This window comes from Rattus norvegicus, chromosome 1, assembly GCF_036323735.1.
Source record: "Rattus norvegicus strain BN/NHsdMcwi chromosome 1, GRCr8, whole genome shotgun sequence".
NCBI classification, from domain to species: Eukaryota; Metazoa; Chordata; class Mammalia; order Rodentia; family Muridae; genus Rattus; species Rattus norvegicus.
The window spans coordinates 150,474,435-150,492,450 of record NC_086019.1 but is presented as its reverse complement, the minus strand read 5'-3'; the positions used below and the strand labels follow the sequence as shown (position 1 = coordinate 150,492,450).

Here is an 18,016-nt window from a genome sequence, read left to right as displayed (position 1 = left end):
CACACACACACACACACACACACACACACACACACACACACACAAACACATCATATGTATATGGCCTATTATCTAAGTATCTATCTATCTATCTATCTATCTATCTATCTATCTATCTATCTATCTATCATGGCATGTATATACAGGTATATGCATATATACATACATTATATATAATATGTGTATCTGTGTATATTTACATAATATATATGTATATATATTCTGAGCTTTTTGGTATTAGATATATGTAAAACAGTCTTCTCCTTTCCTATGTGAGAAGCAACTTAAAAACTGGTTTGAAGTTTTACTGAATTCTTTGCTTAGAAGCATATAAATTAGATTCTATCTATAAAATAAATTTGTTAGTAACATCCTATAAATTAATGATAATTTCTTAAATAAAAAGGAATACACAGGGAGACCTATAGTGGAAATTATGTCCTCTACAGATTCTTAATATATGATCTTGCTGTTTGAGAATGCTTGTCTCCCCAAATTATATCCAGAATGCTATATATCATAACACGATTGCATTACTTTCTCAAAAAGATAGATTACATAAAATAATTAATATTTGCATATGTGCATCTTGTAATTCTAGAAATTGGGAAACAAGAGACAGGAGGAAATGAAGCTCAAGGATCTTGGCTACATAACAAGTTTGGGGATGATTTATTCTACATGAGACTTTGTTTCAAAACAATTGAAGATGTAATACTATTTTAACAATACTCACCAAGCTCAACTGAAAAATCTTAAGGCCAGTGTGAGAGGCAACTTGGCACATTCACATGACCAGACTATGACATTAACAACGATAGAACCCCATTTCCTAAGGTTATCAGGCCAGTGTGTGGTTAGATGGTACTTCTTCAATCATTTTTCTTTTTTCATAAACCAACAACCCTCTCCTCGAGATTGTTGATTTATCTGTTGCATGGCTAAATTTATAAAAATTCCATGGACACCATTTTAATTTTAGTATTTATTGCCATCAAAATTAGCGATTTAGGGCTTACACAGAAAAATCTGCCACCATACAATCTTTCAAAGGAAAGCTGTCTTCTCTATGTGTGAGAAAGCTTTAACTTATTCCTGTTCTAACATAAACCATGTTTAACAAGCAGATGCTTGAACATGTGCCAGAATTTAGACTAGGCAAGGAAGTTCACTCCACCTAGCAAGCAAGTCTGAAATATCATCTTTGTTTTTTAAAAGTTTGACCTGAATTACCGAAATCTGATGGATTCTCATAGTCAGTCATATGAATACGTTATAATCAGTAAGAAGTCAGTATTGCACATTAAGCTTGGACCAACTCAAGTTTCTTTTTTATGAGTTCTTTGCCATATGTGTTTTGTGAAAAGCCTTTTCATCTAGACAGTATTGCAAAGATGTCGTAGTTTATTTGTCTCCACAGTTTTATCTACAGGAGCATTGCACGTTGCCCGTAGGAGGGATAAGAAAGTGTTCCAAGGATAAAAGAACAATATGTGTATCTAAATATAAATGTGGTCGTTGGTGCTAGATGTTGTAGTGTGCTTGACTATTTATCGGTGAATCACATGAAAGCCAAATAATAATGGCATTTATCGTTATCATGTGATGCACAAAAGATTAACAAGAATCAGGCAAGGTATGAATTTCAGCAATCTGTTCTATTTGATAGCATTAATAGTTATCTACCAAACTAAAGTGGATAAACTGTATGAATATCTTCTTTATTAAGTTAGCAATGTAGATTTTCCTTCTGATTCGGGAATATTAAATAGTGAGAGGTCATACACTGATTGGATCACATGAACAGGGAACTTAAAACTAATAACTCACCATGGTTTCAAACGGTGAAAAATAATATTAGTGATTCTAAACTAAAATTTGAAGTTCTACTTTTGTAGAAAGCAAAGCAGGGTACCATTTCAGGTACATGAATTCCATATCTCTTGTCTGAAAACAAAGGGAGTCAGTGGAGAGAGGTCCTGTGCTTCCGTGTTCCGTGCAAGATACAAAGCTCTTTGGTGTCTAAGCATAAACTTAAAACAGCACCTTAAGGGGCTCTGCTCTCAGTTTTCATTACTACGCCATAGCACTAAGTTGAACAAATTTGTCATCAAACAGTTCTATTGTTTCATTGTGTCAAAGGTTGGCTGAGGGGGAGCAGATTTTCCTACACAGAAGGTAAGATGCAAAAATACGAAAGTCAGTGAGACATCCACAGGGGCATAAGACTTGAGAGCATGTAGACTAGGAACGCTACAGGGCGGCATGAGAGTCAGTAGTGAAGCAGCAGACATGAACTACCCGTATTGATATAAAGTTTTGTGCTACAGTTTCAACCTCCAAGTGTTTGCCTGGAGCCCATCTAAATTAAAGCTACTCCACTTATTCAGAAGGTAGAAAATGGAGTCTGAGTTTCAATGAATTTTTAATTTTGTTCAATCTTTGAACCTGTTCGACTGAAAACAATTTAAAGAGGGCTGTGGCTATCAGCTTCAGAGTGAGTGAGTTCAGCTCCTCATTAGAGAGTTCTTGAATTTCCCATAAAAATCAACAGTGTGCATCTAACAGCATTCTTTTAATTTGCCCATCAATATGTGAGTCACCACATCAAATATTCTTCAGGGCCCCTTTGGCTTGCAGATTAACCATGTCATTTTTGCCATACTTTTTGAATTCTCATTTTAAATAATCATAAATAGCAAAACTTTGATATTCTTTGGCATAGCATAGCTGTCTGATTCAGCCGAGTCTCTAAGTCTTAGAAATTGCACTTGTTCCTTTTTTAGAGTCCCAGTAGTCTCCTAAGGTTTTAGCTGAAAGATTCTTTATTGTATTCAAATTTTGTCCCATATGAGTTGTTCCGGTTACTCAAATTATGAAGAGTCTTGGAAATAGAACTGGGTCCACAGCAGAAAACTCCAACTGTTTTCCTGGAAAGAGAAGAGAAGAAATGGAAATCAGGTACAAAATTTGGCAGAACATGACAAGCAGAGAACTGTATGAACATGGGTTTAAGGTATTTGCAAACTTAATTTCTTGCTGCTTTACATTTTAAAACAATTCTCCAATTATGATACTCACAGTTGAATTCAGAAAGAATGTAACTAAAAGCATAAACTGACTGCTAGAAATTATGCAGTGTGTTTTGTATTATCCCCATATGCCACTGGTAACCACACTAAGAGAGAGAGAATGAATAAATGCCACATAATTAATTGGAATTTTATAAATATTGTTCTAAGGATTTTGCATTGAGTTGAGAGAGAGAGAGAGAGAGAGAGAGAGAGAGAGAGAGAGAGAGAGAGAAAGAGATTACCAATTGGAAACCATTTTTATGCACCTGCAAGCATCCCCCGACACATGCATCTATATATACTTCTTTAGTTTATGCACTGCAGGGTTCATGGGAAAGGACAAGTAGGCTTTGATTATAATATAATATAAAACTTCTGTCAGTAAGCAAAAACATGTATTTTTAACAAATAGGAAAAATAAATACCAAGAATTAAGTATTTCAAATTGATTTTCCTCCAAGGTTTACCGATAAGCACTGACTTCCTTTACGATAACAAATGTTGAATTCTTATCCCAGTGAAGACAAATGCAGTCTGCTCATATTACTTCAACAAAATTGAGAGCAGAAGACAAAGACCAGAATTTATATAAACTCATACAACCAGGCGAAACATTTTTATTAAGGCTTTTCTCTTCAAAAATGAAAGGAGAATCATGAAAACAACATTTCTTTACAGTCATGATGGTAAAATATAGATATCTTCTTCCATTAGAGAAGAAAGAAAGCTTCAGGTACACCTCAGGGTAAGTGCTGTTTCCCAGCATTCATAAAATCCTGACTTTGATCTGCATCCCTGCAATTATGACAAACCTACTATTATATGTACTTCACCCACATACCCACACACACATTAATGTAAAAGTTAATTGCTTTTACTGTATACAAGGGATCATGCATCTCCAAGAAGTCACAGGATGACAAATAAAAAGCTTAGAATCAGGCGTGGGCAGCTTTTCTGAGGTATTGTACAGGGTGTAATGAATGTTATTGTCATTGTCCTTGGCTTCCCACCAGAATTTGATACTCAAGACAGCATTACCGAATATACTATACACTTTCATCACAGGACATAGAAGAGTCAAGTTGCTCTGTGATGAGGAAGCTTTCTCCTGCATAGATATCTTTCACAGTCAAAAATGATTCCATGTAGGCTGTTGGACATAGATGTTATCAAGAGTCTTACTGAGCTCTGAATACTGAGAGCTACAATAAGGACTAAGTGGTGAGATATGTGTAACCAACTGCTGTCTGATTGTGTTTAAGACCTACTTCACAGGAGGAATACATACCTTATACTATACATCCGGGTAAGAAGACATGGCAGGGAAGCTAACAGGCTCTAGGGGTGAATCCACTACTATTATTCTGCTACATGAACATAGTACTAATCAATCCACTAAATTGATATCTTTATACCCAAAATCAGTTCAGATCTGAAAACTCAGCAGAAAATGTTGCACTAAGTTAATGTAGAAACTTACAACTGGTCAAAGTGCAGAAAATTAGTATCCGTGGAATATTCTTCCGCATATGGGGCATCTTATAACACAACTTCTACTAAAGGCTCAGGCACTGTGATGGAAGAAGGGGTGATTTTTAAGTACCAGCGTATAGGGAGGACTGTGATGAAAATCTCTGAACATAGTAAGACTGTTAACACTCATGATGACAGCTGTGTTTGTCTGTGCAAGACCTACGCAAGATCAGGAAAATCAGCATTGCAGCATGGAGGTAGGGTTCAAGAGCCACCACCCTGAACTGAGGAGTTATGGACGGTTGATGGATGCTAAGGAGAGAGTCAGTTTTTTAAGGGTCTGACTCTTGGTAGGTCAACCATCCTACGCATTTGTATGAAGACAGCACAAACTGAATTTGGTTGTTTTAAACTGATGTGAAGTTGGGAAGTGTGGGGAAAGGGAATCTGAGGGAAGGTAGGGGGAGCTGAAGGAAACTGTGCTCAAAATATACTTTATATATTCATAAAACTCTCAGATATTTTATCATCTATCTATCATCTATCTATCTATCTATCTATCTATCTATCTATCTATCTATCTATCTATCTATCTATCTATCATCCCAAAGATGTGTGAACAAGGTGTTTCAGAAACTGAACACATACTATACTCTCTTGGGAAAAAAATCAAGAAAACAAACCAAACCTACATTTACCATTTCTTTCAGCCTGGCAACAATCGGTATGACAAAGAACAGTGTGGGAAACTAAAAAAGTATCATTGGTTAAAGAGACCAAACAAACAAAAAACATCTCCTGAACTTCAAGAAAATATTGAAAGGGTATAACAAAGAGAAAACTTGAGAGGTGCCTAGAAAGGGATAAAATCTATATATTATGCATGATAAAGGGAAGAAGAAATGTGAAGCTAATAGGCATGTGCCTCAAACATGTCAGGGTGTAGTAGAGTGACAGATATCTGAAAGTGCTAACAAAGCAAAATGTAAACTATTGTGTAATAAGCTCTATCTATACAGAAATGTCTTTGAAAGTGAAAACAGAATCAAAAGTTTTCTAACAAAAACTGAATTTACTGAAAGTAAAACACTATTACAAGGAAGCTCATAAAAATTCATGAAGAGGCAAAGTGTTATCAAGGTGGCATTCTGGTTAGCTGTAATTGTCAACTGAGAGGCTCTACCAGGAACAGACTGAAACAGATGCCACAATCAACCGTTGGACTGAGGTTGGGGACCTCTGTGGAAGAGTTAGGGGAAGGAAAGAAGAATCTGATAGGGATTGCAGTCCCATAGAAAGACCAAGAGTGTCAACCGAGGGTGCAGGTAGCACCCTCTCAGAGGCTAAGGTAGGGGGGATAGGGTAAAGAATTCTGGGAGGAGTGGAAGGGGGGAAACATTTGTGATATGAATAAATAAAATAATGAATAAAAAATGATAAACTGTAGTACAGATCTAGAAAAGAATTCCTCCAATTTTGACTTCATTACAATTCCTATATGACCTTCACACAGCTCTACAGATCCAAGAGCTTCAATACTGGGGAGTTGAGAATGGGCTCAAGAACTTCTTTCTTTCTTTTCTTTCTTTCTTTCCTTCTTTCTTTCTTTCTTTCTTTCTTTCTTTCTTTCTTTCTTTCTTTCTTTCCTTCCTTCCTTCCTTCCTTCTTTCCTTCTTTCTTTCTTTCTTTCTTTCTTTCTTTCTTTCTTTCTTTCTTTCTTTCTTTCTTTCTTTCTTTTGTTTGTTAACCACTTATGCTTAGAGAGAAAAAAAAGGTTGGGAACCAACTGTCCAAAGCTGTTATTTCGGAAGGCATGACAACTGGAGAAAATACTCATAAAAATAATGAATCCAAAGCAACATAGAAGATGACAAAATGATGAACACATAAACATGCTAGGATTAAACTGATAAGCTCAAAGCCACCATATCTCTATGAAATTCAAAATCAACACAGTTAAAGTTTTAATGTACTTGAAATCATATATATATATATATGGCATTTCAAGGACCCATAGACCCAAAACTATAGTTGATTTCCACACATTGAGAAAAGTAAACAAGAAGACCATAAGTATACTAAAATTTTGAACACTACCATTAACTAATTAAAACTATTGTCATCTGTTATTTATTACTCAGCCAGTCAACAATAGTTAATTAAAAAATCATTTCAAATGAGTATATTAGATAGACCATATCCTGGTCAGTGAAACTGATCTCAATAAGTTTTAAGAAGTGAGTATTATTTTTCAACAGACTTTTTCTTTTTCCCTGGATAGATTGTGGGTGTAGTCTATTCTGGTAGAAAAGGCGTAACTGTAAGAGCATGCGGCGGTTAATACTATCACACCCATAATCAAGGATTAGGGAGCAATGAATGTGGTTGAGCCTCTCCATTCTCCTTTTTGTTGATTCTGAGACAGCAGCTAATGGAATGGTGATATTTTCACAGTGTTTATTCCACATTAGGTAATCATCTCTGTAAAAACCCTCACACAAACATCCAGAGATTTATTTCTATGATAATTCTAAACACTGTCAAATTGACAATCCAGATACACAAAGTGGAAATGTAAGTTTTCTTACTCCAATATCAAGTGAATTCACAGACAGAATCAGTCATTCCTAATTGCTTTGCCTATCTTAAACATACTAGTAAATAAACTAACTTTTTCATGCTCACCCCTGTCTTATAAAGTTTACAAACTCTCTAGCTAATAAGTGGAATGAGAGAAGAGCACAAGGAAAGAAAAATGGAAGAGCAGCTAAAATTAAGGAGCAGTTAAGTGGTAGTGTGGAAACCTAGTACAGGAGAAGCTTCACACACACACACACACACACACACACACACACACACACACACACACACACAAACACACACACGGAGATCTAAATAAAATCACAAAATAATATGGGAGATAGAAGGACACCTGGATTTTCCTCGTCACCAAATGAAGCTTCAAGTAGCAGGATTGGGTTATATGTAATAGAGTTGTTGCTCAAAGGGATCCCATTGGAAGGTCAGAACAACCCAGGCTATTGTTAGGACTAAAGGCTGATCTTCACAAACTGATGGTATGACCCCATTGCTTGACCTATACAACCCACTGAATACAGTGAAGTTGGTCTGGTGCCTACCTAGAACCTTCATTCCTAAGGGTTAGTTACCTTAGGACGCAGATGGTATGCTGGATGTTACCAAAAGAGAAATAAAACACCATGCCATCTACAGTGGAGTCCTCCTTGCAGGTCAAACTAGAGCAATTGTGGTGCAAAGTTTGTGGCAGTAACCAAGCAATGCTGGATTTAACTTAAAGCCCGATCCATAAGATGAAACCCATAGCTGATGTTCTCTGAGTGACTAGGAACTTGTTTAGGAAGAAGGGGGAAAACCAAATACTACTACTATCTTGCTAAAGGGATGTATCGATAAAATGGCTCCCAATGACATTCTGTTATATTCACAGATCAGAGCTTTGCTTGGCCATCATCAGAGAAGCTTCTTCCTAAGCATATTAGGGGTCTTAGATCTGAAATAAGTAGACACATGTCCCCATCCTTAAATAGAAGTTGCACATGAAATTTTAATTTTCTCTAAGGGTGTCTCACTGGGGAATCTTGAAGGTAGTCTGCATGTCCAGGAGTAGATGGCCAAAATAAATAAATAAATAAATAAATAAATAAATAAATAAATAAATAAATAAAAATAATTTCAATAGCAGTTTTGGAGGTTCTTTGTCTCCTAATGCCACATTAGGGATTTTTATTTTTTTTAAAATTTATTACTGTTTTTAAATTTTACTTTACAAGTCATTTGCATATGTACTATGGCTTCCAGTTAAGCATTTTTTTAGGGGATTCCTGAGTATTTCAAAAACTGTCTCGTCATCTACGCCTTTTCCTTGTGACTTACCTTGTGTGCTTTCCTTCTGCTTATTTTGTTTTATTCTAATCTGTTTGTCTTTGTTTTATCATGTCATGTCGTATTATATTAATTATTATACCTTAGAAGCCTGTTTGTTTTTTTAATGAGAGACCGAAAAGGGTGGTGGATTATATGGGAAGGAAAAGAAACAAACTATAACCAGAATGCTATATGAAAAAATATTTATTTTCAGTAGAAGAAAAAAAATAGTTTTTAAATATTTATATATAAAATTGTTTGACAGGGTGTGCTACTCTCCAGTTTAAAGCTTAATCAGAAGATTTTCAAACAAATCTGTAGAAGTATCAAAATATAATTGAAAAATATCTGCATATTTGGAAGCTGATTAGAATAACTCTAAATATGTCAAGAACAAAGGAAAAATCATATGAAAATTAACTTTTTCACAACCTGTATAATAATGAAAAATGTAATAAAGTGAATACAAAGTTGTGTCATAGAAAATTTTATAAGATTATATAAAAATTGTCCATGATCAAAACATAAGAGTATCATCAAAAGCTGATTAAAAAACATTTGAAAATACTTTTTAAAAATCAATAATTATCTACTGTAGGGTCAATATATTTTTTGCTTAAAAAATTAAAGCTTATGTTTCTTGTTTGTATATCTATGAATTTATACACTATTTTTTATTGCAATGAGAAACATAATGAGCAAAAGCAATTTCGGGAGTAAAAGATTGATTTCACCTTACAGCTTGTAGCCCATCAAGAAGAGATATTGGGACAGAAACTACAGGCCAGACTGTAGGCAGAAACTGAAGCAGAATCCACTGCTTACTGGACTGCTCTCAAGGGCTTGCTGTTTCTACATCCCAGTACCATCTGCCCAGGGGTGGCACTGCCCACAGAGGCTGGACATATCAATCACCAGTCAAGAAAATGTTTCCACAGACTCTCCTGTGGGCCAGTATTATGGGGCATTTACTCACCTGAGGTTCCTTCTTCCCAGATGACCATACTAAGTATCAAAGTTGCCAACAGACAATCAGCACAAAGGCATTTACACAGGTTCTTGAAATTTTTTTAAGAATTTATGACAAAAAACAGCAGCCACCTCTGCGATATAGAATCTAGACATGCAATCTATATCATATACAATATGGATGCCACTGTCTTAATACATTAACCTTTTCTGAAAATAAAAAAAATCATGTTCATCCAACATACAGTGTTAAAACTCAATGTATGTGTTAGTCGTCTCTTTAGTCTATTGTTTCAGTGACTTATATGCATGAGGTTAACCAAATGTTTTAAGTGAAGTCTTCTATTGATGTAGTATTCAGTGTTCTAATTAATAATTGTTAGGATATCAACCCATTCTTTCCCAAGTATGTTTTATAAAATATAAATAATTAAAACACAAAGAATTAATTTCACAACCATGTCGCAGAGTAAATGCACACAGCAAGGGGCAGTACAGAGGATCAACAGTAGATGGTGAACATTCACTCCTATACCAGTCTCATAAGAAAGGAACAAATAAACAAATAAACAGATTATCAGTATGAAGTATAAACTTTATGACAATTAGTAATTCTCACAAACTAATGGAAGGAGCTAATAATCCTGACCTGATTTGTTATAAGAGAGCCAGAGCACTGGGGTGTGGATTTAGATTTGCACTCAGGAAACTGATGAAATTTTCATCCATGAGGTATGGAAAACAAAAGAGATTCCTGTTCTCAGAATTCAGTATATAGCAGTGTTGAATGTCTCTGTGGTATCTACACCAAGGCGCAGATCAATAGGACAAATTTATCACATCTAATGCCAGAGACGGGAGAAAAGAATATGTCCAAAACTGGACTGAGATTTCTTTTCATCATTACTAGGAAATGGAATTTTAGAAAGTATCACTGTTTTGAAGTAAATAATCATTCTCTGTCCATTAGAAAAGTACTTTATCAAAGAAAAAAGAATGCAACTGAAGTAATTTCAAACATGCCTCAACTTGAACCACACGGGTAGCTTTAAGTCTTTACATTTGGCTCTTTTGACTTCAATTTAATCTTCTGAATGAAATTTTCTGAGGGAGCAATTAGAGGCCACAGTAAGTTAGTGGTCTTTTCAAGGCATTTGATTGTTCATGAATTTATGGGTTGGAGAACCTCTTTAAAACTCATCTTTCTACAAGCTGGCCTATACATTTAGAATTAATACTGTCTATGTATATCAAAACAAATTTTTAAAATTATAAAATTTTCAACTACATTCATACAGTACATAATGAAATTTCAACCAAATATTTATCACACCTCATTGTGGCCCCATAACATAAAAACAAAACAAAACAAAAAACCAGAACTATAAAGTTCTTGCTAATGAAAAATTATTTTTTCATGATACATAATACTTAATGATAAATGATGATCTTGCTAATAGGCTTATATATTTACTATATTACACATTTGTTATTTGATACTGTAATCCATCAACTTACTTAAAAAGAAAAGGTTTACTATATAAGAGAAGCAGGCTTAGACATGTCTGGTTTACTACCACTCTTGGCTAGATTATTTTTTCTTATGAATAACTTTACCTTATATTGTATTATTCTTTATATCATTAGGAAAACTGGACTGCATTGTATCTCTATTTAAATAAGCACATGTATATATTGACATATATAGAGATTTGGAGATCTGACAGATGTTTTAAGCATGTTTATACATTTAAGTATCCTCTGTATATATTGAAATGTATTTTTAAAATTATAAATTATTCAACTGCATTCATGAACCACATAATGACATTTGCATCAAAGATTAAGAACACATATGATTATGGTTCCATAACATGAAAATGTGAGGGCTAGTATTTTTCCACCTCAGACAGCTCCTCCCATCCATGAGGGATTAAACCAGCCTCAGACAGCTCCTCCCATCCATAGGGAGTAAACCAGCCTCAGACAGTTCCTCCCATCCAGGAGGGAGTGCAGCAATACAGTCTAGGGCAGTCTCTGAGATTACCAGGAGCCCTGTCTTCACAGTAGGACTGTCTTAACATTGTCTAAAGGAATGCATTTCAAGGACCCTGGCACTGCCCTGGTTTGTAGCCAAACTCTCACCAATGCCCCTGTATGCCCAATCTCTATCTCGCCCTTTATGAAATGTATAAAACTGTACTTTACGGATTGATTGGGATTTGCTTCTCCTCGAGAGGTTGGCTGACCTCTAGCTGGACATAAAAAATTCCTCATGCCATTACAGCGGTCTCCAGTCTCATGTCTCATTCATGGGAGTCTCTTGGGTTGAGTCTTACAAAAATAGAACTAAAAATTCCCCTTACTTAATGATGCTGTACCTGTCATTAATACTTAAGTACAGCACATTAAAAATGAGTTTGTGGTGAAGTTGGTATAAAGAAATAGACTGCAATGCGAACCCTGTACAATAATATCTAAGTACGTGCTACATGATGCTTTCACAGTGATGAACCTCCCCAATGATACATATCTTCAAACAAATCTATCCCACACTAGTAACTGAATGGTAAACACAGTCATGTTAAAATATTAACTGGTGAATAAGGTACTCATAAAATATTTGAAAGCAAACTTATAATTTATGTGCATGCTGATAGAGAAGAAAGATAAATTTAAGAATCAAAGTATACCTTTTCAGGTGTAAAAATATATTGGATTCTAAGAGAATTCAAGGGGTTAGTGGAATAGCAATTCAAGTTTAAGGGGAAATGATGTACAATTTCCAGTTAGTAAATAAGAGCTTCTTCAGGCACCATTTTAACAACCAAGCAACTACGATATTTCTATTCCGGTGTATATGTTTAAAGCAATTCATTTTAAAATATCTATATTTACAATATTTAAATTGCAACTTATAAAACATCGGAAAATTAAACTCAGGTTATAAACTTAAAACAGAACACCAATGACTCAGGCTCTAAGATCAACTATTGACGAGTGGAATCTCCTAAAATAGAAAAGCTGCTGTAAGGCAAAGGATACTGTCAATAGGACAAAGCGGTAACCTACAGATTGTTAAAAGACTTTTACCAACCTGACATCTGATAGAGGGCTAATATCAAATGAAATCAAAGAACTCAAGAAGTTAGACTCTAGAGAACCAAATAACTCTATTAAAAAGGTGTACAAAACAGAGACTGAAGGAACACCCATTCAGAGCCTGCCCCACATGTGGCCCATACATATACAGCCACCCAATTACACAAGATGGATGAAGCAAAGAAGTGCAGACCGACAGGAGCCGGATGTAGATCGCTCCTGAGAGACACAGCCAGAATACAGCAAATATAGAGGCGAATGCCAGCAGCAAACCACTGAACTGAGAATAGGTCCCCTATTGAAGGAATCAGAGAAAGAACTGGAAGAGCTTGAAGGGGCTCGAGACCCCAAAAGTACAACAATGCCAAGCAACCAGAGCTTCCAGGGACTAAGCCACTACCTAAAGACTATACATGGACTGACCCTGGACTCTGACCCCATAGGTAGCAATGAATATCCTAGTAAGAGCACCAGTGGAAGGGGAAGCCCTGGGTCCTGCTAAGACTGAACCTCCAGTGAACTAGTCTATGGGGGGAGGGCGGCAATGGGGGGAGGGTTGGGAGGGGAACACCCATAAGGAAGGGGAGGGGGGAGGGGGATGTTTGCCCGGAAACCGGGAAAGGGAATAACACTCGAAATGTATATAAGAAATACTCAAGTTAATAAAAAAAAAAAATCAAAAAAAAAAAAAAAGAAAAAAAAAAGGTGTACAAAACTAAACAAAGAAATTCTCAACTGAGGAATCTTGAGTCGTCAAGAAGGAACTAAAGAAACGTTCAAGATCTTTAGGCATCAGGGAAATGCAGATCAAAACAACCCTGAGATTCCATCTCACATCAGAAAAAATGGCTAAGATTAAAAACTCAGGTGACAGCAGATGCCGGTGAGGATGTGGAGAAAGAGGAATACTCCTCCATTGTTGGTGGGATTGCAAGCTAGAATAACCACTCCAGGAATCAATCTGGCGGTTCCTCAGAAAATTGGAAATAGATCTACCCAGCTATACCTCTCCTGGGCATATACCTAAAAAGATGCTGCAACATATAACAAGGACACGTGCTCTACTATGTTCATAGCGGCCTTATTTATAATAGCCAGAAGCTGGAATCAACCCAGATGCCTCTCAATGGAAGAATGGATACAGAAAATGTGATATTATTTACACAATGGAGTGCTACTCAGCTATTAAAAACAATGGCATTGTGAAATTCGCTGGCAAATGGATAAAATTAGAAGATATTATCCTGAATGAGGTAACCCAGACACAAAAGAACACACATAGTACGTACTCACTGATGAGTGGATATTATCCCAAAAGCTCACAATGCCCACAATACAACCCACAGACCACATGGTGCTCATGAGGCAGGAAAACCAAGGTGTGAATGCTTCAGTTCTGCATTAAGGGGGTTAGAGGATGATCAAGGACGGTGGAGGGAATGGGTTTCTGGGTGAGAGAGGGGAAGGGGAGGAAAAAAGGGGCAATATCAGGTGCCGGAGGGGATGGGAAGATGTAGAAAGTCAGAAAATCTAATAAAAATATGTAGCAGTGGGGGATGAGGAAGAGGAGACAGCCACTAGAGGGTTCCCAGATGCCAGAGAAATGAGATGCTCCCAATACCCAAAGGGGATGACTTTAGCCGAAATGTGCAGAAAAGGGAAGATAGAACCTGTAGAGACCATCTCCAGTAGACAGGCATAGGCTGCAATAGAGGGATGGGGTCACATACCCATCTGAAAGTTTTTAACCGAGAAATGTTCCTGTCCAAGGGAAGAACAGGGACAAAACTGGAGCAGAGACTGAAGGGAGGGCCATCCAGGGACCACCCCATCCAGGGATCTATCCTGGCTACAGACACCAAACCAGATATTGTTTCAGTTGCTAAGAGGCACTTGCTGGCAGGAACCTGGTGTGATTGTTCTTTGGGAGTTTCAGCAAGCAACTGACCAATACAGATGTACGTGCTTGGAGCCAACCATCAGACTGAGCTCAGGGACCCTGGTGGAGGAGCAGGCAGAAGGACTAGAAGAGCAGGCAGGAATTGCAACCCCATAGGAAGAACAACATTGGCTGGCTGAACCAACCAGTGTCCCCAGGGATTAGACAACCAACCAAGGAATGTACAGGGAGGGATCCACTGGTTTAGATACATATGTAGCAGAGATGGACTTGTTTGACATCAGTGGGAGGGGAGGCCCTTGGTCCTGTGAAGGTTTGATGCCCCAGTGTGGGGGATGCTGGAGTGGTGGGGTAGGAAAGGATGGTTGGGTGGGGGAGCACCCTCACGGAGGCAAAGAGGAGGGAGGAAAGGGCAGATGTGGGATGAGGCTTTGTGGAGGGATAACGGGGAAGTGGGATATCACTTGAGATATAAATGAATGGAATGATTAACAAAATTAGAAATAACTTTTGAACGTGACTATTGCTAGAAGCACTGGTGACATTACTTTATTTACCCAATTTGACACTGAAAATCTTTCATGTTGATTGTCTGATATATACCATGAAAATAAATATCGATGTTAATCTAAGTGGTGGTAACGCATGCCTTTAATACTAGCACTTGGCAGGCAGACGATCTCTGTGTTTGAGGTAATGTTGGTCTTCAGAAAGTATTCCAGGACAGTCAGGCCTACACACAGAAACCCTATCTCGACTCCCACTCCCCCTCCTATTAATACATAGATAGATAAACAAATATCAATGGTAAAGCAAGTACACAGTTTCAAAAGTAGGTGAGTGACTCTAATTCACAAATACTTAACTATGTCTAATTCATTTTTAAGTTATTCTGTATTCCAGGTTTTTAGAGTGATAACTAGTTTACTTCATTTATTGATTGAAAATTAGTGTTCAAAAGACTTTGTGGCAAACATAGTGGCAATTCATCTTCAAACATATCACAAGATGGCCCAGGGATATTTTGATTCGGTCTTCAGCCATATGTTAACTTACCCTCTGTTACATTTTGCTATTTCATCAAATAAAAGCTTCCACCGAGGACGCCCAATAAAAAGTCTAGAATTCAATGTGTGGTATTTTTCTCCAATTATCTTCTGTAAAAAGAAAGGACATATTTTATAAGATGCAGCTTTGGATAAATACCACGTTTCTCTTATAAGATTTCAGCTGAGATAGCATCTCCTTCCAAATTATTGTGACATAAATAGCAAAATGGAATTCTATGAAGTACAACCACTACAAAGTGTCACTTTTATTTTCTTTCCCTTCAAAATTCAGTATTCTTTTGAATGTCATTTTCACAAACTGATGACTTGTCTTGGTTTTAGTTATTGGCTTCATTCTTTAAAAATTTCAATATAAGATGAAGAACACATTCCAGTTCATCACATACTACTAAGTGGGCTCAAAACTAAATGCCATTGACATATGTTTGTACCTAAGTACAGTTGTCAAACTAAGATATTATATGAGTAGATTAGCAAAAATTGTCATCACAAATTTGGGGTAAAACTCTAGATATGATCTCCCAAGACACCTGATGTCAAAGTCTGTACCCAATCATCTGGTGACTGGTAATGGGCTCATCCTTGCAAAGAATAAACACTTGTTCTTAATTGACAGTGAACAGTCAGAGGGAAATAAGGAGAAGAGAAAGTTCTTTTTTTTTAAAGATTTTATTTATTTATTGTATAGGAGTACACTGTAGCTGTCTTCGGACACACAAGAAGAGGGCATCAGATCGAAGAGAAAGTTCTTAATTGACAGTGAACAGTCAGAGGGAAATAAGGATCAGAGAAAGTGCTTGACTTTCAGTTAAGCAGACTCAATACCAGATATAATTTATCTGTCCTTACTTTATCATTAGATTGTATATATATATCATACATAACCTAGTTACAATTTTATCAGAAAAAATAGATTTTCCTGCTTTACAGCTGTGGTAAAATGAAATAAAAACAATAGCCTATTAACTAAAACCTTCGGAAACTGATTAGAACAGTTTTTAGGTACCTGATAAGCATTCATATTTTATCTGAATAATAAAAAGAGATGAAGAAAAAGAATACTAAACGTCTAGGGGCTTATTCACTGAAACTCTTGCCTTGTAAGTTTGAGGGCTTGAGCACAATCCCTGGAAGCTATGTACAAATGCTGAATAAGACAATGTGCACTTGTAGTGACAGTTATGAGGTGAGATGTTGGGTGTTTGGGGCTCACTGGCTGGGCAGTCTGGCCTAATCGGTGGGTTTTTGGATAAACATCTTGTCTCAAAGGAGGTGAGGAATTTAAGAATAACTTTCAGCTCTGTAGGAAGTGTACACATATACTTGTGTGCACAAAAACACAGACACACACAGACTTTTAAAAAAATCTGGAAAAACATTTGCACAAATATTCATCACATTATGCAACTATTTGATATTTCTAAACGTTAGTTTGATTCCCATTATAATATAGAATGTAATAATATGCATTGCTCAAATTAACTGAGATTATCCAAAATGATGTATGGGAAAATTCTCAGCTTAGTCTCTCTTATAGTAAATAAGGCATGATGGCTCTTATTGTTTCTATGTTAGATTCCTGTGGGATGGAATGCTTAATTGTGTATGACTGTATCTTTTCTCATCTCAGAAAACCTTCCCTCTACGGAAGAAAGATCACAAGGTTGTTCATTTATTACTTGATGTCTCCCTAGAGACATGAAATTTGAAACAACCCCAAAGGAGAAAAATGGAATCAGGACGTTTACTTCAGCATGCTGAGAGGAGAACTGAAAGGCACAACAGAATTGACATCAAGGACGAGCTATGAGTTTCCTGGATGTATCCCAATAGAGACTTTCCTCTAGGACATTTCTGCTAAAACCCCATGTAGAAATTTTCTTCCAGCACAGCTCTTACAGTAAATCTTCCATTATCAAGAGGCTCATTTAATTAACAATAATATCCAGCCACATACCTGTATCCCATCTGTTTGACTGAGGTACAGCTGGATGTTCACAAAGTCAGGTCTGTTTTCTTGCCAAAACTGAGGGAACATAAAAATGAAAAGCCTCATTTAAATTCTTTGTAAATATTCAGAGTTTGTACCTAGCATATGTGATTCTATAATGCAGTAAAAACTTTGGCTTATCATAGCAAATACTCCTAATAAAATAAAAGTAGGCCGAGAGATGATAAGTGATAAACAGACAGATAGTTATTCTCTCAAAATAACTTGCTCTGGTGAAATTTAGTGATGACGGTTTTGATAAAGTAGGCCGAGAGATGATAAGTGATAAACAGACAGACAGTTATTCTCTCAAAATAACTTGCTCTGGTGAAATTTAGTGATGACGGTTTTGATAATAGAAGCAGTCACCCAAATCTAAAGATACATAGTAAATCATGCTAAGCAAGGTATTCCTCCTCTTAGTTTCTTACAAACAACCTCTAAGATGCCCTAAATTTTAACCCATGGCTTCCCTCATCAATAAACACAATTTTCATTTTAAAAAGGACAGTAGTGATATAGGATATTC

The 18,016-nt window shown here is 36.5% G+C and overlaps 1 protein-coding gene across 4 annotated transcripts in view; it reads right to left on the bottom strand.

Annotated features, from left to right (window-relative positions):
- Positions 1-970: 970 nt before the first annotated feature.
- Positions 971-18,016, bottom strand: part of Nox4 (NADPH oxidase 4) — a 177,745-nt gene continuing 160,699 nt past the window's right edge. For 3 of the 4 annotated variants that reach the window (XM_008759643.4, XM_039092943.2, XM_039092944.2), the window contains 3 exons: positions 17,455-17,523; positions 15,484-15,584; positions 971-2,930 (listed from right to left, as the gene is read on the bottom strand). In XM_008759643.4, the coding sequence (XP_008757865.1) occupies positions 2,810-2,930; positions 15,484-15,584; positions 17,455-17,523 (291 nt within the window). In that variant the 3' untranslated portion in view covers positions 971-2,809. 4 annotated transcript variants of the gene reach the window in all.